Here is a 24,648-nt window from a genome sequence, read left to right on the forward strand (position 1 = left end):
TTTTAGCTGCGAATTTTCTAGTTTTCCACCGCAGCCAAAGGCACACAATGCTTTCCTATGGCCCTGTTCACACACAGCGTTTAACTGCGATTTCGTTACGTGCGGTTCGGTGCGAATAGAAAAAATAGAATTGTATGCGTCCAGGTGCGATGTAGCGCAGCTATAAGCACATAACCGCAGGTAATCGCAGTCTTTTGTGTCAATTGCGGCCAGCAGCGTGAAAGAAGAAAAAAAACACCCGGAAGCACATCCTAATCAGCAGGTGTACCTGGGAAATGACACAGGAAGTTGAGAGGGATGAAAGGGGAGAAGACAGCATGGCGGCAAGAGATATCTCGCACGAGGCCATCATCGCACTGGTGCATGCCCGACCAGAGTTATGGGACTCAGAATGCCCAGGATATGCAGACCGAGTGCTGAAGAGAGCAAAGTGGGAGGAAGTCTACAAATATGTCACACCGAACTGGGACGAGATGTCTGCAACTGAACAGGATAACCGAGGTGAGTGCAAGGTTTGTTGTGTCTATGCAGCAGGGTACACATGCATCCTAGTAAAGATTTTACCCCCTAATGACCAGGCCATTTTATAGCAATACAGCACTTTGTCACTGACAATGCTGCAAATTCCACAAAATTAGACATGCTATCTGCCAATAGAACTTTACCAAAAAGTGCATTCTATGTTTTTTATATATTGCAGGAAAGGAGGTTTATACACGTTGGAGGTCCCTGCGCGACCGTTACAAAAAAGAAGTCAACGAAGAGAAGGCTGCGGAGAGAAGCGGAGCACCCTCAACTCGTCGCAGGCCTAACCCCCATGCAGAGGCTTTGTCATTTTTGAGGCGCACCACTGAGATGCGCGCGTAAGTATATCCATTTATTTTACTTAGCAATTTGTGACCAGTAAAGGCTTATTCATGTTTTTTAAACGTGTAATCTTTATTGTTACCTAGAACTGTGTCAAGTGTCCCTGTGAGAGCAAGCGCAAGGCACGAAAGTTCGTCGCCATCACCATCAGGAGACGCTGACACCAGTCAAGAAACCACAGAGACAGTGTCATCCCAAGAATATCATCCATCCACTCAAGAACCTGCGGTATGTATTTTAAAAATGTCACAATTTCTGTCCACAAAAAAACGTATTACTTACATTTTGAAAAGGCAGCTGGTGTTGGCACAAATGTTGGAGAAACAACAACAGCTTATTTTTGTGCAAGGTGTGACTTGTTGTTCTGGCTTTGGAGGTCTTCAGTGAGATCAGGTTTTTGCGGCAAAACAAGTACCTGTGTGTGATCTATTCTAAACAGGTGCTGCAATATTTGTACAAGCCTTATCATCATCATATGATGTTCACTAAAGTGTGACCTCAGTATCAGATGCATAATCTATATATTATAACTATTGCAGGCAAATCCAGATAGGAGAGTCCGGTCTACTTCCACCACCCGTCGAACACGTACTCAACAAGAGACACCTTTTGAGGAATATTTCAACCGTATCATTGAAGAAATTAGAAAACAATCACAAAACCAGGTCAAAGATGATGAATTCCTCAACATGTCAGACCCAGATGTTATGTTCTTGAGAATGTTGTTTTGTGTAATCAGGGGTTTCCTGCAGATAAGCGCACTGAGGTCAGGGGTGATATACATGCCTATTTAACGTATATTGTGTCCGCTTGCAAAGAGCAACGCCCATATCCTAAATTTCAGCCATGGGCTATGGGTTTTAATTCACCTAGTGGCTCTTTCAGTAGACCAATGCCCAGTCAGCAGTGCCATGACACAACATCTGCCATTAACCCTTATGCAGGACCCCCACCACTGTATACGCCTTACCTGTCTAATCCTGGTTACCAAAGGATGCATGTGCAGCCACACCCAGTGTCTTCACCCTCATCTTCCCATTCAGGATCACCCGTAGATGTTGGCAGTGAACCAAGCCATTCTTCCCTGCGGAACCCTAATTATCCAATTTATGAAAACTTATAGTATTCCTATGGCAGTGATATGACAGTTTTATTTTTCTTGTTGTGTAATGTTACTTTTAATGTTTTACCTACACTACTTAATGTTTTACCTACACGAACTAATGTTTACAACCAACCCCAGATTCCTCCATGTACACTGAACTGTACGCATAGAAGAATCTCCCACTGTCCCAAGCTTATATATGTTGCTACTTGGCCCCACTTGCTCTCACAATACCTGAACTTTCTGATTGGGTGCTAGCATTGTTTAGGTTGAGAGCCTTGGCCCAGTGGGAGATTACCCCATCTACACAGTGGAGTGTACATGGAGACATCTTTTGCACTTTCTCCATCTAGCCAAATATTTCAGAACTGTTTGCCACACTCAGTGCCCATCTTTGGCCCCTTTCACACGGGGCGGATCAGTAATGATCTGCCCCGTGATGATCCGCTCGCTCAGCGGGGATTGCTCCGTTGTCCCCGCTGAGCCGGCTGCGGACAGGGCGGTCTCCGCACACTGTGCAGGGACCGCACTGTCAGCTCTCCGCTCTCCTCTATGGTGATCGGACGAGCACGGACCGTCTGTCCGTGTCCATCTGATCCGCTCTGCAGACGGATAGAATAGGATTTTCCTCCGTCTGCAGAATCGGACTGTTGCGGAGGCGGACGATATCGGGTGCCACCGCAATTATCCGATTCTGTAGATGGAGGGAAATCCAATTTTTTTTCTAGCCGTCTGCAGAGCGGATTGGATGAACACGGACAGATGGTCCGTGCTCTTCCGATCCCCATAGAAGAGAACAGAGAGCTCACAGGGCGGTCCCTGCACAGTGTGCCGGGACAGCACTGTCTGCCACCGGCTCAGTGGGGACAATGGACAATGGAACGATCCCTGCCGACCGAGCGGATCATCACGGGACGGATCATTACTGATCTGCCCTGTGTGAAAGGGGCCTTACAGCACTTCAGGAATACTGTAACCTTTTTTTTTTTTTTTAGGGGGGTAGTGGGGGATATTTTGTGGACTCGTTATCTGTTGCACTTGAAATTCAATACTTGAAACTAAAAGGAGATTTTATATATATATATTCCAAAGGAATTAAAAAACATTTTTCTATACTTGCAAGCATTCAATGTTTTTGTAAGGTTTGTCTATTTTTTATATACCCTGTGCATAGCAAAAGATAGAAATAAAAACAATTTAAATTGTTGAAAATTGTTGACTACTTTATTTAAGGCAAACGTGAAAACTGACACAAAAACTTGAAAACTGTGATGAAAAAACTTTGACATGTAAGGTCCATGCAACACCGGTTAAAAATTTACACATAGTCCAATTGCCATGGCAGCTGTCCATCTTCACTCAAAAAGTAATCAGTGAAATGTTCACGGACTTGTAGGGCCTGATTACTTGGACGAGTGCCAGTAACATGACCTATGGGATCCTCAGAAACTGGGGTTTCGGTGGCCACGATCTCCTTACCCCTCAAAAAATTGTGGAGAACACAACATGCTAGAACCACATTGATGGCATGATCAACTTCTAGATGCATGGCTGTCATCAAAACACGCCATTTGGCAGTGCAAATGCCAAATGCGCACTCAACCATTCTTCTAGCTCTGCTGAGTCGATAGTTAAAAATTCGCCTCCTGGCAGTGAGACCATGCCTGGTATAGGGCCTTAGCAGGTGAGTAGATAAGGCAAATGCCTCATCTCCCAGCACTACAAATGGAAGATCTGGTCCAGTAGTACCAGGGAGAGGCCTTGACTGTGGCACCTGAAATTCGCCATATTGAAACCGCTGCCCCATTACGGAATTTCTGAAAATTCTATAATCTCCAGAACTCCCATATGCTCCAACATCCACAGCGATGAACTTCATATTTGCATCGCTGAGTCCCAGAAGCACAATGGAAAAGTATTTCTTATAGTTGAAAAAGCGGGAACCGGATTTTGGAGGCTTGATGAGCCGGATGTGTTTCCCATCTAATGCCCCAATGCAGTTTGGGAAGTTGGTCTTCTCCCAAAATTCCTCCGCTATTTCCTCCCACAGACTGGATGTTGGCTCCGGCATGACTGATGTTCTCAGTTCTTCCCAGATAATATGACAGGTATCATGCACAATGGTGGATACGGTGGAAATTCCCATCAGAAATTGGTGATGGAGGGAGGTGAAACTGGCACCAGTGGCAAGGTATCTGCAATACAAAATTGATAACAATTCAGAAAATATAAAATATAGTAAAATAAATAAAATTCAATAAAAAAAAATCAATATACATATGGAGTTCTACATGGTAACAAATAAACATCAGCATCTATATAAGCTGATGACTTTTAACACATTGCAGCCCAAAGATGAAACATCCCTCGGCTCTGGTAGTAGGTGCTGGCATCCAAACAGGAAGCCTGGTGGTGGGTTGGTCTAGTACAAAATATTATTTGGTGGTACCTTGCTTGTTAATGCAAAATTATGCCTTTGTGTTCAGAGCTCACCTACATAATAAGAAACTACTGAAATTTGATGACGTTTCCTATTTGCAAAAAATAAAACTGACTGTGCAAGGCACGATAGATAGTTTTCAAGGATAAAAAATAATGGTAAAGATGGTAGGACACTGCGACCTATACCAGCTAGATGAGCTGTGGCACATCAATGAATGATTGATATGAGGGATGTGTCTGAGCATATTCCTGTCTTTTAAAGAGGATCTCCACCGTGGATTATACAGGTATTCACCTGTGATATATAGTAACCGATATTTGTACAATATCACTATATCAGACATTCACTCTGTCTATAGTAGGTTACCTTCAATATATCATAATGTATGGATATATATTTATGTGTGTCCACTCTTTTACAATAGATAAACCTTCTGAAGAAGACCCCTGAGTGGGTCGAAACGCGTAAAGGATTACTTTTATCTATGTTTTACTGTGTATACAGATGTAATAGGGTTCATATGATGTAATTTCCCTGTCTATACATGTACCATTATTCACCAAGTGGAGTTCAATTTCCTGACCACCGTGTCACCCATTTAATTCTTTTATCAATAAATAATTGTATTACAAACTTTCCGCGTCATCTCAGTAGTTATTCCTACTGTGTATATATATCAGTCCTCACAGGTAATATATGCTGTTAAAAACCCCACCCAGGGGATATCTTTTTGTTTTTTCTTTACTTATTAGGGGTGACCAGCGCCCTCTGACCCTTTATTGGGGTGTTACTGCCTTTTCTCTTTTTTCTAGTACGAAACCGGGTGGTTAAACACCCTTCCCCATTCGGTAACACAAGAGGTTCGAGATATGAGTTCAACTTGGTGTAATACTGTTTGAATTGGCACTCATTCGGTAATTGTTGTGTTGTTTATTAACCACAACGAATAGTTTTCAAGGTGATGACTGGAATAACACAATGTCCAGTTTTGAGACTGAGTTTGATACTTTGCGGCTTTGCGATTTAGTCGCCATTTAGGAATTTCCTTGTATTCCTCAAGAGTAGATACATGACTCATTATATATTTACGTATACATTTATGGAAATTGGGCTGCTTACTTACCCAGTCATCTATCTATTTATATTTTATTTTTATCTTTATACATTTTTTCATTTATATTCAATGCCTTAGAGAAATATGTAACATTCCCTTGTGATTGTGCCACATTAGAAACATTGTGTTATGTCCAGTTATACACCATTAAGTAGATGTTGTTCTCTTGTATGCTCTGATTACCTGTAATATATATTTACTATTTAGCGGTTGTCTTTATTTGATATAGTTTCATTTAACATGTGCTCTTTTTACTTGCTGACAGGATGTCCAGACGCACCTCTCCTTTCTTTCCTCTAGATGGTGCCACCTGTTGTGCTCTCTTGGCGTCGCTTATAGGGCGGACCCCTTCGGCATGGCTTCCCGGCCAGAGAAGGGGCGGGGCATATTGTGCGCGCATGCCCCTCCCCTGTGATCCCAGGTATGAGCGGGGTGATCCCACCCGCCCCCCTGGGGGATTGTATCTGGCCGGCGGCATTCTGGGACAGCTTTGGACGCGGCGCTTCACTGCGAACGCGCATTTTGCGCATGCGAAGTGACGTGCCGACGTCACGCCGGTGCGACAAAGCTGGGTACCCTTCCGCCATGTTGGAAGGGTCATTTCCAGAACGCCGGGGGGACCACATCTGGTCGCCCAAGATGGCGACCGAATTATTAGACTGACAGAAGGGCAGGACTCCCTGATAGGGCTTACAACTGATTCAGCTGGGCTTGTAATGGAGCCAGCTGAACCAATTAGATACAAGGTATTTATACCTCACCTTCATGTATAAGGAATTCATTCCATCTGTGACAGGACACCTGATACACTGACATTATGCTTGAGGGTAAGCTACTGGTCTGTCTTTGCTGACACTGCAACTTCTTTCTGATACAATTGGGTTGTTGTATTGCTCACTCTTTATTATTTTTTTTATTTGTAGACGAAAGTCTCCCTCTTTTTTTGCACGGTTTCTGAATAGAAAGGGGTGGACCTGCGCAAATTCGCAGGACCTCTTCCTCCTGTTTTAATATATTGCCTTTTTTTGGGCTCATCCAACACATGAGCACGTATTGCAAGATTACATAGGTAATTACACAGACAGCTTCACCATTTCATTCAGCCTTTTCTGATCTGTGCTCACTGTGGCATGTGATGTATTTGGTTTTTCTTTTTCTTTCCTTTCCTTTTTCTCATTTTTTTTTGTTTTTTCTTTCCCTTGTTTTGTTTCTTTACTCTCACGGTTATAGATTCTTCACACTTCCGTGTCATTCACAGGTGTTTTTTTCTATGATTTTTTCTATGGTTGTTCACTCTTTTTGGTTTCATAGTGTGCTGATCTATCTGGGAATCCATACACAAGTTTCCCTATTTATACACTATTCTGGTGGGACCTGTGTTCTCCATTTATAGACCAGATAGTACCCAATTAGTGTACTTTATATACACTTATACATATAAAAACTGTTTTATTACCTCTATATTTTGTCCTACTGCAGGGTGTCGCCCTTGACCCTGGGCTGTCCACGTCTATACTCCCCTCCAACCTACACACAGGAGGTGGAATTAGGGATGTGATCCCTCGCAAGCCATCCCGTTTGTTGGATTCCGTTTTCCCTGCCCACCTTTGATGGTAGGACACAGCGACCTATACCAGCTAGATGAGCTGTGGCACATCAATGAATGATTGATATGAGGGATGTGTCTGAGCATATTCCTGTCTTTTAAAGAGGATCTCCACCGTGGATTATACAGGTATTCACCTGTGATATATAGTAACCGATATTTGTACAATATCACTATATCAGACATTCACTCTGTCTATAGTAGGTTACCTTCAATATATCATAATGTATGGATATATATTTATGTTTGTCCTCTCTTTTACAATAGATAAACCTTCTGAAGAAGACCCCTGAGTGGGTCGAAACGCGTAAAGGATTACTTTTATCTATGTTTTACTGTGTATACAGATGTAATAGGGTTCATGTGATGTAATTTCCCTGTCTATACATGTACCATTATTCACCAAGTGGAGTTCAATTTCCTGACCACCGTGTCACCCATTTAATTCTTTTATCAATAAATAATTGTATTACAAACTTTCCGTGTCATCTCAGTAGTTATTCCTACTGTGTATATATATCAGCCCTCACAGGTAATATATGCTGTTAAAAACCCCACCCAGGGGATATCTTTTTGTTTTTTCTTTACTTATTAGGGGTGACCAGCGCCCTCTGACCCTTTATTGGGGTGTTACTGCCTTTTCTCTTTTTTCTAAAAAATAATGGTAATGGTAGTAATGTGCGAAAAATCGCTGTTGTGATTAGGGATGAGCTTCGTGTTCGAGTCGAACGCATGTTCGACTCGAACATCGGTCGTTCGTGCGTTCGCCGAATTCCGAACGTTTGGGCCGTTCGCGGCAAAATTCGTGTGGCCCACAATGCACTGCGATGGCGCAATGCATTGCTGTCTCACGATTGGCCAAGCATGCACTGTGACCCCGCATGCTTGGCCAATCGCAGCGCCAGTAGCGGGAAGAGCAATGGTTGGTCACAGGCATCCTGCCTGTGGCCAATCATAGCTCAGACAGTGTAGTGCACGCCCCACACTATATAAAGCTGCCTTTCAGGCGGCCTCGTGTAGTGTTTGTTAGCATCTGAAGCAGTGGGTGTTCTGTGTACCTTCAACACAGTTACACACCAATCGTTTTTGGCTGATTTACTATTTTGCTCTTGTGTAGTGGTTACTGTCTGTGCCCTGACCGCAGTATACACCACTATATTCACCTCACCTATATAGCTAGTGATCTAGCTTTAATAATAGAGCTTGCAGTCAGTAGTGTTAGTGCGTGCTGTCTGCGTGCTCTGTACCCAGTACATACCACTATATACACCTACATAGCTGTTCTCTATTTGAGCCTGATTGTCATTTGCTGGAGTTATTGGAAGTTGTGTGTGCCTCCAGCACAGCACAGTATACAGCTGTATATGCCCCTTTAACTCTGCTGTTTTCTTGTTATTGTCTGCGTGCCCTGACCGCAGTATACACCGTGATATTCACCTCACCTATATAGCTAGTGGTCCATCTTTAACAATAGAGCTTGCAGTCAGCAGTGTCACTCAGGAGATAGTGCGTGCTGTGTGCCTGCTCTGTACCCAGTACATACCGCTATTATCCACCTACATAGCTGTTCTCTATTTGGGCCCGATTGACATCTGCTGGAGTTATTGGAAGTTGTGTGTGCCTCCAGCACAGCACAGTATACAGCTGTATATACCCCTTTAACTCTGCTGTTTTCTTGTTATTGTCTGCGTGCCCTGACCGCAGTATACACCGTGATATTCACCTCACCTATATAGCTAGTGGTCCATCTTTAACAATAGAGCTTGCAGTCAGCAGTGTCACTCAGGAGATAGTGCGTGCTGTGTGCCTGCTCTGTACCCAGTACATACCGCTATTATCCACCTACATAGCTGTTCTCTATTTGGGCCCGATTGACATCTGCTGGAGTTATTGGAAGTTGTGTGTGCCTCCAGCACAGCACAGTATACAGCTGTATATACCCCTTTAACTCTGCTGTTTTCTTGTTATTGTCTGCGTGCCCTGACCGCAGTATACACCGTGATATTCACCTCACCTATATAGCTAGTGGTCCATCTTTAACAATAGAGCTTGCAGTCAGCAGTGTCACTCAGGAGATAGTGCGTGCTGTGTGCCTGCTCTGTACCCAGTACATACCGCTATTATCCACCTACATAGCTGTTCTCTATTTGGGCCCGATTGACATCTGCTGGAGTTATTGGAAGTTGTGTGTGCCTCCAGCACAGCACAGTATACAGCTGTATATACCCCTTTAACTCTGCTGTTTTCTTGTTATTGTCTGCGTGCCCTGACCGCAGTATACACCGTGATATTCACCTCACCTATATAGCTAGTGGTCCATCTTTAACAATAGAGCTTGCAGTCAGCAGTGTCACTCAGGAGATAGTGCGTGCTGTGTGCCTGCTCTGTACCCAGTACATACCGCTATTATCCACCTACATAGCTGTTCTCTATTTGGGCCCGATTGACATCTGCTGGAGTTATTGGAAGTTGTGTGTGCCTCCAGCACAGCACAGTATACAGCTGTATATACCCCTTTAACTCTGCTGTTTTCTTGTTATTGTCTGCGTGCCCTGACCGCAGTATACACCGTGATATTCACCTCACCTATATAGCTAGTGGTCCATCTTTAACAATAGAGCTTGCAGTCAGCAGTGTCACTCAGGAGATAGTGCGTGCTGTGTGCCTGCTCTGTACCCAGTACATACCGCTATTATCCACCTACATAGCTGTTCTCTATTTGGGCCCGATTGACATCTGCTGGAGTTATTGGAAGTTGTGTGTGCCTCCAGCACAGCACAGTATACAGCTGTATATACCCCTTTAACTCTGCTGTTTTCTTGTTATTGTCTGCGTGCCCTGACCGCAGTATACACCGTGATATTCACCTCACCTATATAGCTAGTGGTCCATCTTTAACAATAGAGCTTGCAGTCAGCAGTGTCACTCAGGAGATAGTGCGTGCTGTGTGCCTGCTCTGTACCCAGTACATACCGCTATTATCCACCTACATAGCTGTTCTGTATTTGGGCCCGATTGGCATCTGCTGGAGTTATTGGAAGTTGTGTGTGCTTCCAGCACAGCACAGTATACATCTGTATATACCCCTTTAACTCTGCTGTTCTATAAAAAAGGCATCTGCAGGAGTTAGTGGGTGTTGTGTGCCTCCAGCACAATATAAACTACCCAACTACTGTTTTACCCAACTCCCTTCAGGCCATTACCATGTCTGGAAGGCCAGCAAGGAGAGGCAGACAGGCGCGAGCCGATAAAAGAGGGCAAGCAGGCTCTGTGTCTAGAGACAACAGTGCTGGTCGGGGACGCGGTGCATTGTCATCAGCACGTGGCCATGGGACATGCTTGTCCTTCTTTTCTGCAGCTGGACATGTTGAACCGCAACATGCCAACGACTTGGTAGAGTGGATGACCAAGCCCTCTTCATCCTCCTCATCCTCTCTCACCCAGTCTCAGGGTAGTAGAAAAGCAGCTGCCAACACATCGTCGTCCCTCCTCTCAATGTCATCATCAGTGACTCCTTCCCTAGACCCACCACGTCCTCCTGAGGAGTCTCCTGAACTCTTTGAGCACAGTGTTGGGTACATGCTCCAGGAGGATGCCCAGTGTTTGGTGGGCTCTGATGATGACACTCAGCTAGAGGAAGGCAGTAGCGTGAGCACAGAGAGAGGGGATGCTCAAGAAGGACAGCAATCTGGCAGTAATGTTCCACAAGCTGCAGCATACTGCCAGGTTTGCTACAGCGATGAAGAGGGAGGGGATGATGAGGGCACTGACTCCACGTGGGTGCCTGGAAGGAGGGAGGAGGAGGAGGAGGAGGAGGAGGAGGAGGAGGAGGCACATGTCCAACGAGGCAGGATGCCCTCCGGGGGCCAGCTTAGGGGCAGCACACCGACTGAATCACACCGCAGAGCTCCGCCTGCGCAGAGCGCTTCCTCTGCGCAGAGCGCTTCCTCTGCGCGTTATTCTAAAAGTTCTTTGGTGTGGGCCTTTTTTGAGACGAGTGCATCAGATCGCACCGCTGCTATTTGCAACATATGTCTCAAGCGTATCTCACGTGGCCAAAACATCAGCCGCTTGGGCACCACATGCTTGACCAGACATATGTTGACCTGCCATGCAGCTCGTTGGCAAGCATACCTCAAAGACCCACACCAAAGAACAAAGCGGACCTCTCCTTGCTCCTCATCAGCTGGCATCTCCAACCCCACTAGACCTTCAGTCCTCTCTGAAACCTGCTCTGAGAGGAATGAAGGTGTAGAATTAGGTGTGTCACAGCCAAGTGCTTCCGGGAACTCTGCTAGTGGTACATCCACGTCCGATTATAGCAGACAAATGTCCCTGCCCCAGCTGCTGGACCGGCGGAAGAAATTTACTCCCAGCCATCCACATGCCCAGCGGTTGAATGCTAGCTTGGCTAAATTGCTAGCACTTCAACTGCTGCCTTTTCAGTTGGTAGATTCGGCCCCTTTCCGTGAGTTTGTACAATGTGCGGTTCCTCAGTGGCAGGTCCCCAAACGCCACTTTTTCTCACGGAAGGCAATTCCGGCTCTCTACCGGCATGTGGAAGGCAATGTCCTTGCCTCGCTGGACAGGGCGGTCAGCGGTAAGGTGCATATTACCGCTGACTCATGGTCCAGCAGGCATGGACAGGGACGTTACCTGTCTTTCACGGCCCATTGGGTCACTCTTCTGGCTGCTGGGAAGGATGCAGGACAAGGTGCAGTAGTATTGGAGGTTGTTCCGCCACCACGCCTCCAAAATGCTACTATTGGTTGTGACACACCTCTCTCCTCCACCCCCTCCTCTTCTTCTTCCTCCACGGCCTCTTCCAGTGCTCTGTCCTCAGAACCAGCGGTGCTCCGTAGGCGTTGCAGGGGCTACGCAAGTACGCAGGCAAAACGATGCCATGCCGTGCTTGCGCTGGTTTGTTTGGGGGACAGGAGCCACACTGGGGCGGATGTTTTGTCAGCTCTGCAGGGGCAGGCCGAGAGGTGGTTGACGCCACGCCAGCTTAAGCCAGGAATGGTGGTTTGCGACAATGGCACCAACCTCCTCTCCGCCCTCCGACAGGGACAACTGACCCATGTGCCCTGTGTAGCTCACGTCCTTAACCTGGTGGTGCAGCGGTTCTTGGGCAGGTACCCCGGCTTACAGGATGTCCTGAAACAGGCCAGGAGAGTCTGTGTGCATTTCCGCCGATCATTTAATGCCTGTGCTCGGCTGGCTGAGCTCCAAAAGGAGTTGAACCTGCCCAAGAACCGCCTTATATGTGACATGCCCACCAGATGGAACTCAACATTGGCCATGCTGCAGCGGCTGCACACGCAGCAGAGGGCCATCAATGAGTACCTGTGCGACTACGGCACCAGGACAGGGTCAGGAGAGCTTGGTTTTTTCTCACCACGCCAGTGGGGCATGATCAGGGATGCATGCACTGTCCTGTCATCGTTTGAGGAGGCCACAAGGATGGTGAGCAGTGACAGTGCATGCATCAGTGACACTATACCTCTTGTCCACCTCTTGGAGCATACGCTGCGTGGAATAATGGACAGGGCACTTGAGGCAGAACAGAGGCAGGAAGAGGAGGACTTCCTTGCCTCTCAAGGCCCCCTTTATCCAGACAGTGTTCCTGCTGTGCCACCCATCACACAGGAAGAGGGTGAGGAGGAGGAAGAGGAGGAGGAGGATGATTGTGTCAGCATGGAGGTGGAGGCTGGCACTCAGCATCAGCAGCAGCAGTCTTATAGGGATGATTTACAGTCCCAAGAAACACGTGGACTTGTACGTGGCTGGGAGGAGGTAGCTGCGGATCATGTTGTCCTTAGTGACCCAGAGGACTCCGGACCGAATGCCTCAGCTAACCTACGCTGCATGGCCTCCCTGATCCTGCAAAGCCTGCGGAAGGATCCTCGTATTCTTCGGATCAAGGAGAGGGACCATTACTGGCTGGCCACTCTCCTTGATCCACGGTACAAGGGTAAGGTTGCCGACCTTATCTTGCCATCGCAGAGGGAGCAGAGGATGAGACATCTCCGGGAGGCCTTGCAGAAAGCTCTGTGCAACGCGTTCCCAGAGACTGGGAGGTCACAAACTCCTGGTCCTGGACAACGTGTTGCTGAGGCATCAGTCAGAAGGAGCGGTGGAGAAGGTGGCCGTCTGACTGATGCGTTCAGACAATTTTTTAGTCCGCAGCCCCAAGGTATGATTGGTTCCAGCACCCATCGCCAGCGTCTAATTTACATGGTGCAGGAATACCTAGGGGCAAGGTCAGACTTGGACACCTTTCCCACTGAAAATCCTCTGGCTTACTGGGTCTTGAGGATGGATCACTGGCCAGTGCTTGCACAGTATGCAATTGAGCTCCTGGCCTGTCCTGCATCCAGCGTTCTTTCGGAACGCACCTTCAGTGCTGCTGGTGGCTTCGTTACCGATCACAGGGTGCGCCTGTCCACCGAATCAGTTGATCGACTGACCTTCATCAAGATGAATCAGTCTTGGATCACCCACAGCTACCAAGCACCTGAAGCTGATGTAACCGAATAATTTTTTTTGAAATACCACATCCCTTCAAGACTGCCTATGCTGATGCTGAGTGACTGTCCTGTTATGTTGATTGTCTATCCTCTTCCTCCTCCGCTGATATGTTGGAAGAACATTTTTGGTTCTGGGTGATGCCAGCAGCCCAATTTTTCTGCCCCTGTTTAACAGGGGTGTTTAAGTACAATTTTTGATGCAATGCTTTGCAGCAGGGCTAATTCCTGCAAAAAAACTAGAGTGTATGGCAGAGGTTGCAGTGTGATGGCACCAGTGCCTAAGGCCCAATTTTTCTGCCCCTGTTTAACAGGGGCGTTTAAGTACAATTTTTGATGCAATGCTTTGCAGCAGGGCTAATTCCTGCAATAAAACTAGAGTGTATGGCAGAGGTTGCAGTGTGATGGCACCAGTGCCTAAGGCCCAATTTTTCTGCCCCTGTTTAACAGGGACATGTAATTACAATTCTTGATATAATATTTCACAGGAGGGCCCCTTCCTGTGCCCACCCAGAGTAACTGTGAGGACTTATAGTGTTGTGGCACCAGCACCACAACCACCAAAGGTCAATTTTTCTACCACTGTTCAACAATGGCATGTAATTACAATTCTTGATATAATCGTTCACAGCAGGGCGCTCCAGCGGCCACCAAGAGTCACTTTGAGGGCTTACAATGTTGTTGCAAAACCAACACCTTGTTCCGCCATTTCTGCAGAGCATATAGGGCAGGCCCCTACTTTCAAACATCCAATTTACAAACATCTCCTACTTGCAAACGGAAGGAGACAACAGCAAGTGAGATGAAAAAAGATGGACGACAAAACAAATTATACAGGGGTGATAACCCTTCCCTATGTTTTCCAAAAAGCTTAAAGATATTTTTTTTGACTGGAGCTACACTTTAAAAATGTACCGCTTGAAAATGACAAACAGATTCAACTTAACACAACAAACCTACACAGTCCCTGTCTTGTTTGCACCGCCTGTATACTGCTGTTCTGAGTATATAGGGCCTGGGGGCCACACGCATTTCCTTTTTTTAATATGGGTACGGGGTTCCCCTTAATATGCGTACAAGACCCAAATAGGCTGGTAATGGGCAGGGAGGGCTACCCATGCCATTTTTCTGAATGATTTTCAACCATATTACAGGAACCAGATATAACATTAAAACCGCAAGCAGTTTTAAATGGTGTTATTTCCGTTTAATGTCATTTTGTGCAGGGACTGTTCTAAACACGGGAAACACGTGGCACTTCACAGGCATACTATAGACACCCCCCAGGCACCATATTTAAAGGAATATTTCACTTTTTTTTTTTCACTTTAATCGTCATTAAAATCAGTGCTCCCGCCAAAACGGTAGTTTTTAAAACTTTTTTTTGCAGTGACCCATGTCCCCTGAGGCAGGAGGCAGATCGCCAAACCCTTTTTAGCACACTATCTTGCATATTAGCCGTTAAAATTAGCACTTTCCAATTCGAACGTTCGAGTCCCATAGACTTCAATGGGGTTCTAACGTTCGTGCCGAACGCGGGGGTCGTTCGCAAGTTCTGGTGCGAACCGAACCGGGGGGTGTTCGGCTCATCCCTAGTTGTGATATAGATTAGGTCATAGATTCATCTATCTATCTATCTATCTATATATATATATATACACACACATACACACTATTGTCAATATTGCCTAAGCCTGCATGTACATGAATTTAAGCATTTGTTCAACATATGGAAAACCTACCTTAAAGTAAGTAACAGCCGTTCTTCTGGACTAATGCTTCTTCGCATATTGGTCGTGGTTCTGGTCAGGTGTCCTCTAACAAGTACCAACAGCTCATCGAAGCACGCCACCGACATCCTTGTGTAATTATGGAACTTGTCCCCATGAGTCCTCAGCTCACCGAACATGAGGGCAAAGTAGCCGATCGATAGGCGCTGGGACGTTAAGGGATGGACCCAGTAACGACGAGGACGTTGCCTACTCTGGATCGCTCTTCTTGTCTTCATCCTCATCATCAGCAAAATGAGCATTGCAAGCAAACTACCCATATTTGCATTCATTTTTCAAAAAACTCTGGCACAAAACTGAGCACTCCTCTCCCTGCAAAACTCCAACACACACTCAGCCAGAGAACAAAGAAACAGGTTTAAATACAGAGGACCGCAATGCATCATGGGTACATTCCAGGGAACAAAAATATAAATAAATAAAAGGGTTGCTATGGGAATAAAAACTGCAGTTAAACGCAACCGCAATAAAACGCACGTAAACGCAGGTAAGCGCACTGTGCAAACGCAGCTGATCACTGTGCCTGGAGCCTTGAATTTTGTAGAAAAAAATAAACACGATAAACTGCGGCAGAACAGCCGCCCGTGTGAAAGGGGCCTTAAGTTAATAATGAGTAGATTTAGCGTAGGATGGGAAAACAGAAGACTTTATTTTTATGCTCTTCCTTCCTTACTCTGGAAGGGATGTTTTTTGATGTTAATAAAAAATTTAAAAGCCAATTGTTTTTTTTAATGGAGTAGGGAGTCCAAAGGACCCCTGATCAGTTCAGGGGTAAACATAGCAACCTTTACTCATACTGAGATAGATCAGCAGAGCTTAACCTAGAAATAAAGGATTTCTAGAGGTAATTGGGCAATTCTCCAATAAATTTAATCATAAAAATGTTCTTATATGTTTAATTTTCTTATCTATATATGCTAAACCAGTGCAAATGACATGTCTAAACTAAATATATAGCATATATATATATATATATATATATATATATATATATATATATATATATATATATATATATCATACTATATATATAATTATATATATATATATATATATATATATATATATATATATATATATATATATATATATATATATATATATATAGTTTTTACATATATATCAAATATTTTCTGATACTTACAAATTAAATTTTAAGAATATTTAAAACATTTTTCTACAAGATTAACAACACTCCACTAAAACAATTTAACATGCATTCAGAATACCCTTTAAAACTGTTGTCAGCGCAGCAGCACGCTACACATAAAACTCAAAGGCAATAGCCTTGCTACTTTGGTCTAACTTAAAAAGCAGAATTCTAATGGTACTGTATAACCCTCCCTAGATTTCTAAATCTGTCTAGTGCAAGAAGGCATGAAATGGAACACTCTGGTATATCATTGATTTGTTGCCAGCATAATCTGCTTTATTCAAGTCACAGTCCAACTGTTTTTTATCACAGCCACCCTATTTCCCAATTTCTCTTCCCCAAAGCTGACCATGCATTATGAACAAGTCAGATGTGTTCATTCAACTTTGATTTTTATACCTCTTTCAAATCAATACCTTGTGATTGATCCTCTAAAATGTGAGACACACTGAGCTGTGTTAAAGAAAAGAATTAAAGGTAGGTGGTGAGCTTTCTGTTTCACTGAAATGAACAGCAGGTGCTATATTAGGCTTCTAATGGCTCACAAAACAAATGTGTTGCAGGATAATTTGTTAATGTGCATTCTGCACCTGTTTAAAGAGTAAATCATGTCAATTGCATTCCTATGTCAAAGACATTTAGCAACAAAGCTTGATGTAAGCTATATCTGCACTGTTTAACACAAGCACTGTAAAGGCATTGCCATTATATGCTGAAACATTTTAATATTTTTCATTTAAACAACAAATATCTCCAGTTAAACTTTTACACAATTGAATGTTCACTATATGTCACCAATTTGTTTGTGTTTACTCGTATGAAATTATATTGCAGATTAGGTTTCTCTAAAAGTGTATACTTTCAGATAAATTGTTTTTTTCATAAGATTTCATCTATTAACAAATATCAACTATGAAATCGTAAAAGGTGTCAGTATAGTGGAACCTATTATATTAGTCTCTAACAATCATTTTTCTTCTTTCTTATGAATACTTCTAAAATCCTTTGTGAATATGAAAATCTTGCATGGAGAAATTTAATGAATGCTTAATGTATTCATGGGATTTTGTGCCACCTTCAATAGCATAAAGAATATTGACAATTTTGAACACTGACAGAAAATAAAAAATAAAAAAAAGTCATTAAATAGTACTGCATTCCCATTTATAAACAATCAATAAAAATGAATAAGAAACATGGTCCAACAAATAAAGCACAAGCAAAAAAAAAAGAAGAAGTAATTTACATATCGCCCCACTGTAATTTGGATATTTTTTTTATCAATATAAGTGTTGAAGCATTTTGTGTATTCATTGGCCCTGATTTATCATAGGCATGGTTGATAACTTTTGTGTTTCAAAAAAAAAATCATCAGTGCTGTGAGAAATCACAGGCAATTGCTAGTGCTGAGACACAAGCTTATTGTAAAAGGCTGTGCGGTAATGCTACACACCAAACACTTGTAAGTGTCTCACCAGTATAGATGATGTGTGCTGAATATCACTGGTTGCTCCAAAGTGGAGCTCAAAATGTTTGTATGTAGAAGGGGATTTTGTGCAACTTTTTTGTGATGGTTTTTCAAAGGGACTGGTATTGAGATATGCACTTCCACATTTGGAATATTATAGCACGGTCCATGATTGGACAATCTGTGAAATAATTTTAACAGGTCACATAACTAGGCATTCCTTTAACTAGGGATTATCAAATCTATCTGGCTCATTTATTTTGAAATTAGTGGACCTTTTGCCCATTAAAGTTTATTGGAGCAAATATGGTTAAATAAGTAATTTCACCCGGGATGTCCCACCAAATGGTTAATTAAGTACTCAGAATCTGTCATTTAGCAGTAGGGTTGTAGAAATTAAAGATCAGCACTTGAATGATGTGATTGACACTGGAATACAATGTGGGACTTTGTCAAGATATTACCATGCTCAATTTGCCCTTTTTAACAGTAGTGGGCCTATTACCTTTGACAACAATGTCCAGAAGTGAATTACAACATTCATCTATCAAAGACTGCAAAGCTGGCCCTGCTAAGTTTGGGTTTAGCAAACCACATAGCGCATGAACTTCATGCTTAACAAACCTCAAAGCATACTAAGCTTCGATTTGCCAAGCGTGAACTTGAGGTTTGGGCTGATTGGCTCATCCCCATTCATTATAAAAAAGGCCAGGGAACATGCCACATAAAATGTAGAAACATCTATAGTGATAGAAAAAGATAAGATTCATTTGAATTAAAGTTGAGTTTATTGTAAGCTTAAACAAAGTTAAATTGTTGGCCAACCATTTTTTTCCCCCCACACATGTGTGAATATTAGGGATGGTTCCATTGTTTGAGACAAAGGTAAATTTGAATTGAACCTCTGGTGTTCATTTATTCCTAAAACGAATGAACATATGGGGCGCTTGCAGGAAGTTCGCCAGCCACTGAGCACCCCATAATACACTGCAAGATCGCTGCTGATTGGCCAAAGCATGCACCTGATCTGTATGCTTTGTCCAATCACAGCATGATGTGCTGTGAGAGCCATGATTGGCCAAAGGCATATTGCCTTAATCCAATCATGGCTCAGGGGCTAATTCCACGCTCTACACTATATAAGGATTCTGCTTACACGGCGGCCGTGTATAGTGAATGAATAGAGGTATAATACAGTTCAGAGTATATTGTGCATTCAGTGTAGTATATATAATACAGTTCAGAGTATATAGTGAAGTTAGTGTAGTATATAAAATACAGTTCAGTGTATATAATGCAGTCAGTGTAGTATATATAATACAGTGGAGAGGATATAATGCAGTCAATGTAGTATATATAATACAGTTCAGAGTATATAGTGCAGTCACTGTAGTATATATAATACAGGGCAGGGTATATAGCGCAGTGCACAGTATATAATACAGTGTATTGAAGTGGTTAAGGGGGACCCTATGACAGAATTAAGAAAAAATGTTGTGAGGTCCCCCCAAAATCCATACCAGGCCCTTATCCAAGCATGCACCCCCCATCCTGAACCATGCCAGGCCACTTGCGCTCAACATGTGGAGGGTGCTTTGGGGATGGGACAAGGACCTCTTCCCGACAACCCTGGCTAGTAGTTGTTGGGGGCTGTGGGCAGGGGGGCTTATCAGAATCTTGAAACCAAGATTTAACAAGGGGGTCCCCAGATTCTGCTCCCCTATGTGAATGGGTATCGGGTACATTGTACCCAATACCTATTCACCAAAAAAAATAGCAAAAACGAAGAACTGCAGGAGACAGTTTTTGACAATTCCTTTATTAAATAACATGGGAACAAGTAGACATGTGCAGAGTAAAATATTTCGTTTCGGAATTTCGTTTTCGTCCGAAAACTTAATTTATTTAGTTACTCCCGAAATTCGTTTTTATTTATTTCGTTTTTCGTTCAAAAATTGCATTCGTCCGAAAATCCACATGAATTACGGTCGAATCTGTCTTTGAAGGCTTATGGTGTCTGTCGAATGTATAAAGAAGATTCGACGGAGCTAGTATATAGCATACTTTAGAACCCTATTAAAGTCTATGGGACTCCAACGTTCAAAATCTAAAGTGCTAATTTTAAAGGCTAATTTGCAAGTTACTGTCCTAAAAAGTGTTTGGGGACCCGGGTCCTGCCCCAGGGGACATGTATCAATGCAAAAAAAAGTTTTAAAAACGGCCGTTTTTTCAGGAGCAGTGATTTTAATAATGATTAAAGTGAAACAATAAAAGTGTAATATTCCTTTAAATTTCGTAGGGGGGGGGGGGTTGTCTATAGTATGCCTGTGAAGGGGCGCATGTTTCTGGTGCTTAGAACTGTCCCTGCACAAAGTGTCATTTAGGCAGGAAAAAAAGTCCTTTAAAATCACTCGCAGCTATTATGAATTGTCGGCTCCCGTAATACAGAGAACACTCATTGAAAGTCATTGATAAAAAAAAAAAAAAATAAATAAAAAAGCGTGGGGGTCCCCCAAATTCAATTACCAGGCCCTTCAGGTCTGGTATGGATATTAAGGGGAACCCTGCCTCAAATTTAAGAAAAAATTTGACGTGGGGTTCCCCCTAAATATCCATAACCAGACCCTTCAGGTCTGGTATGGATATTAAGGGGAACCCCACGTCAAATTTAAAAAAAATTGACGTGGGGTTCCCCCTAAAAATCCATACCAGACCCTTTATCCGAGCACGCAACCTGGCAGGCCGCAGGAAAAGAGGGGGGGACGAGAGAGCGGCCCCCCCTCCCTCCTGAACCGTACCAGGCCACATGCCCTCAACATTGGGAGGATGCTTTGGGGGTCTGTGACCCCTCAAAGCACCTTGTCCCCATGTTGATGGGGACAAGGGCCTCATCCCCACAACCGTGGCCGGTGGTTGTGGAGGTCTGCGGGCGGGGGGCTTATCAGAATCTGGAAGCCCCCTTTAACAAGGGGACCCCCAGATCCTGGCCCCCCCCTGTTTGAAATGGTAAGGGGGTACAAAAGTACCCCTACCATTTCACAAAGAAAGTGTAAAAAATGGTTAAATAAAACAAACACACTTTTGAAAAATTCCTTTATTAAAAATAAAAAAATTTAAAAAAGATTCCAGCGGCGGTAATCCACTCTTGCTATCCAGTGACGGACGGTCATCTCTCCAGCGATGGCTCATCTCATCCAGCGCAGCGAATACATCCTTCTGTCTCCGTGGAGGAGACACTGCAAGGATTCCGGCGGCCTGGCGTTTCTTATATACGGTGGGCGGGGCCACCCGTCACCTGACCCCGCCCCCCTCTGACGCAAGGGGAAACCCGGGGTTCCCCGTGACGTATGGGTGACCCCGCCCCCCTCTGATGTAACGGAAACCTGCCTGTGTTACATCAGAGGGGTGCGGGGTCACCCATACGTCACAGGGAACCCCGGGTTTCCCCTTGCGTCAGAGGGGGGCGGGGTCAGGTGACGGGTGGCCCCGCCCTCCATATATGAGAAACGTCAGGCCGCCGGAATCCTTGCAGTGTCTCCTCCACGGAGACAGAAGGATGTATTCGCTGCACTGGATGAGATGAGACATCGCTGGAGAGATGACCGTCCGTCGCTGGATAGCAAGAGTGGATTACCGCCACTGGAATCTTTTTTTATTTTTTTATTTTTAATAAAGGAATTTTTCAAAAGTGTGTTTGTTTTATTTAACCATTTTTTACACTTTCTTTGTGAAATGGTAGGGGTACTTTTGTACCCCCTTACCATTTCAAACAGGGGGCGGGCCGGGATCTGGGGGTCCCCTTGTTAAAGGGGGCTTCCAGATTCTGATAAGCCCCCCGCCCGCAGACCTCCACAACCACCGGCCACGGTTGTGGGGATGAGGCCCTTGTCCTCATCAACATGGGGACAAGGTGCTTTGAGGGGTCACAGACCCCCAAAACATCCTCCCAATGTTGAGGGCATGTGGCCTGGTACGGTTCAGGAGGGAGGGGGGGCGCTCTCTCGTCCCCCCCTCTTTTCCTGCGGCCTGCCAGGTTGCGTGCTCGGATAAAGGGTCTGGTATGGATTTTTAGGGGGAACCCCACGTCAATTTTTTTTTTAAATTTGACGCGGGGTTCCCCTTAATATCCATACCAGACCTGAAGGGCCTGGTAATTGAATTTGGGGGACCCCCACGCTTTTTTATTTATTTATTTTTTTATTTTTTTATTAATGACTTTCAATGAGTGTTCTCTGTATTACGGAGCCGACAATTCATAATAGCTGCGAGTGATTTTAAAGGACTTTTTTTCCTGCATAAATGACACCTTGTGCAGGGACAGTTCTAAGCACCAGAAACATGAGCCCCTTCACAGGCATACTATAGACAACCCCCCCCCCCCCTATGAAATTTAAAGGGATATTACACTTTTATTGTTTCACTTTAATCATTATTAAAATCACTGCTCCCGAAAAAACGGCCGTTTTTAAAACTTTTTTTTGCATTGATCCATGTCCCCTGGGGCAGGACCCGGGTCCCCAAACACTTTTTAGGACAGTAACTTGCAGAATCTTTTCTCTCTGTCAAATCTTTTTTCTCTGTTGAATATTTTCTCTATATAATCTTGGACTAATAGAGGTAAGGTTAGGCACATTCGACCACAGGTTCTATAGACAGATTGTTATTGTCAGAGTCATGTCGAATCTCCTATTCTATATCGAACTGTTGTAACAATGAAAACGAAAATAAAGCATTTATTTATGTCGGATCTTTCGTTTTTCGGATTTTGTGCTTTCATTATCGTTTGCCAAAACGAAAACGAAAATAGCTGAAATTCGGACGAAAATGCATTCGGACGAAAACGAATGCACATGTCTAGGAACAAGGTGCTTTGCTCTCCCTGCCCTAAAGCACCCACCCTCTATATTGAGGGCATGTGGCCTGGTATGTTTCAGGAGAGGGGACCCTCACTCGTCCCCCTTATCCTGACCTGCCAGGCTGCATGCTCAGATAAGGGTCTGGTATGGATTTTGGTGGGGGACCTCACAACACTTCTTTTTTTTTTAATTTTGGAGTGGAGTTACCCTGAAAATCCATAGCAGACCCGTCGAGTTTGGTATGGACTGGGGGGAACCCTCATCTATATTGTCGGGAGCAGGCAATACATTACAGCTGCGAGCAAGTTTAAATTAAATTTTTTCCTTTAGAAATGTCATTATTGCTGTGGCATGTTATACACATTGCTTATATGCGCTTTACAGGCAGACTAAGAGGACCCACAATGTCCGATTTTTAAAGGAATATTTAATTTTTATTGTTTCACTTTAAGCATCATTAAAATCGCTGCTCTTGAAAAAACGATTGTTTTAAAAACTTTTTTTGCATTGATACATGTCTACTATTGTAGTACACGGGTCCCCATACACTTTTTATGGCCATTAAAATTAGGACTTTTGATTTTTCATGTTCGTGTCCTATAGACTTTAATAGCGTTTGCATGTTTGCTAGAACTTTTTGCCTGGTCGAGATGTTCTGGTGGACTTGGACATGGATTGGGTGCCACTATTGGGCTGCTTTGTAAGTTATAGACCTTTTTTTTTAAGATGGTTCTTCATTTAAAGGGTTTCCTATATTTATAGATATATTATTGATTTAATTTCAGAGCATTTTGGTGATTGACATCGCTGTGAAGGTATGTGACTCTTAAAACAGTTAAGGCCTGAAGGCCTGCCCAGGTCCTGGCTGGGTGTTACTGCGTGGAGACTCTAGTTTGTTTGACCTACCTTCTTCTGATGGCCCTACATCATCTTGGGCCCCCCCCCCCCCCCACCCAGCTTCTCCTTCCCTTTATTTTTCCCTACTGCCGGGGAAAACTGATCTTTTTGTTGAGTGAGGATCTTATCAGTGACATTCAATTCTACGACCACCCCTTTCTGTATACGTTTTCTTTTTTCGGGGCAGTATTTTTCATTTTTCATTTTTCTGGGAGAATGCTGCACACCAAAGTTGGCCGCCAGTTAGGCCGCAATGTAGCGAACAAGTTTGCCCTGTTGGCTGAGTTGGTCCGGAGACCTGAATCTATGCAGACTATTTGGCGGCATTATGTTGAAGGTGTTTTTTGGGAGTCATTGACCCCCCACGCCGCCTGTGACAGTCCCAATGTGCCTTATTACAACATGCAGTATGGAATATCATGCAGTACAAATTACTTTAGTAGTTGGCTTTATGGAAGTCCTGAGGACATGATGTTTTACCCGATTTCTGCCTTCCCCTCTCCTAAGGGTTATCTATCACCTGGGGGGTGTGGGGGCCCTGTTTGGCTTACACTCTTCCCTCCATGATGGCGGGGGTAGCAATAGTTTCATGGAATATTAGGGGCATGAACTCCCCACTGAAGCGCACCATGATATTTACCTGTTTAAAGAAGTTTCACCCTGCTATTTTATGTTTACAGGAAACGCACCTTACTAGTGCTACCTGGGGTTGTTTGAGATACCCGTCGATTGGCTGGGCATACCACTCCACTCACACCTCCTTTTCCCAGGGGGTGAGTGTGGTGGTACATAGGTCCCTGGATTATGAGGAATATGCCTCCA

At 44.1% G+C, this 24,648-nt stretch overlaps 1 protein-coding gene across 1 annotated transcript; it reads left to right on the top strand.

Moving 5' to 3' along the window:
* Positions 1 to 35: 35 nt before the first annotated feature.
* LOC143962009 (uncharacterized) lies at positions 36 to 23,759 on the top strand. The gene is made up of 5 exons (XM_077471351.1): positions 36 to 501; positions 701 to 863; positions 954 to 1,095; positions 1,407 to 1,598; positions 23,715 to 23,759. Exons 1-5 carry the CDS (start codon positions 276 to 278, stop codon positions 23,757 to 23,759), a joined length of 768 nt encoding a protein of 255 aa, XP_077327477.1. The 5' UTR covers positions 36 to 275.
* Positions 23,760 to 24,648: the final 889 nt, after the last annotated feature.

This window comes from Lithobates pipiens, unplaced genomic scaffold (assembly GCF_037356315.1).
Source record: "Lithobates pipiens isolate NorthernLeopardFrog02 unplaced genomic scaffold, aLitPip1_a1.2 Scaffold_8, whole genome shotgun sequence".
In the NCBI taxonomy this organism is placed as follows: domain Eukaryota; kingdom Metazoa; phylum Chordata; class Amphibia; order Anura; family Ranidae; genus Lithobates; species Lithobates pipiens.

Excerpts from the sequence above, each read along its gene's own strand:
- LOC143962009 (XM_077471351.1), top strand. The coding sequence starts at position 276 with ATGACACAGGAAGTTGAGAGGGATGAAAGGGGAGAAGACAGCATGGCG. Across the intron at positions 864-953 it reads CGCACCACTGAGATGCGCGC|AACTGTGTCAAGTGTCCCTG; the intron begins GTAAGTATATCC and ends ATTGTTACCTAG. Across the intron at positions 1,096-1,406 it reads CATCCACTCAAGAACCTGCG|GCAAATCCAGATAGGAGAGT; the intron begins GTATGTATTTTA and ends TAACTATTGCAG.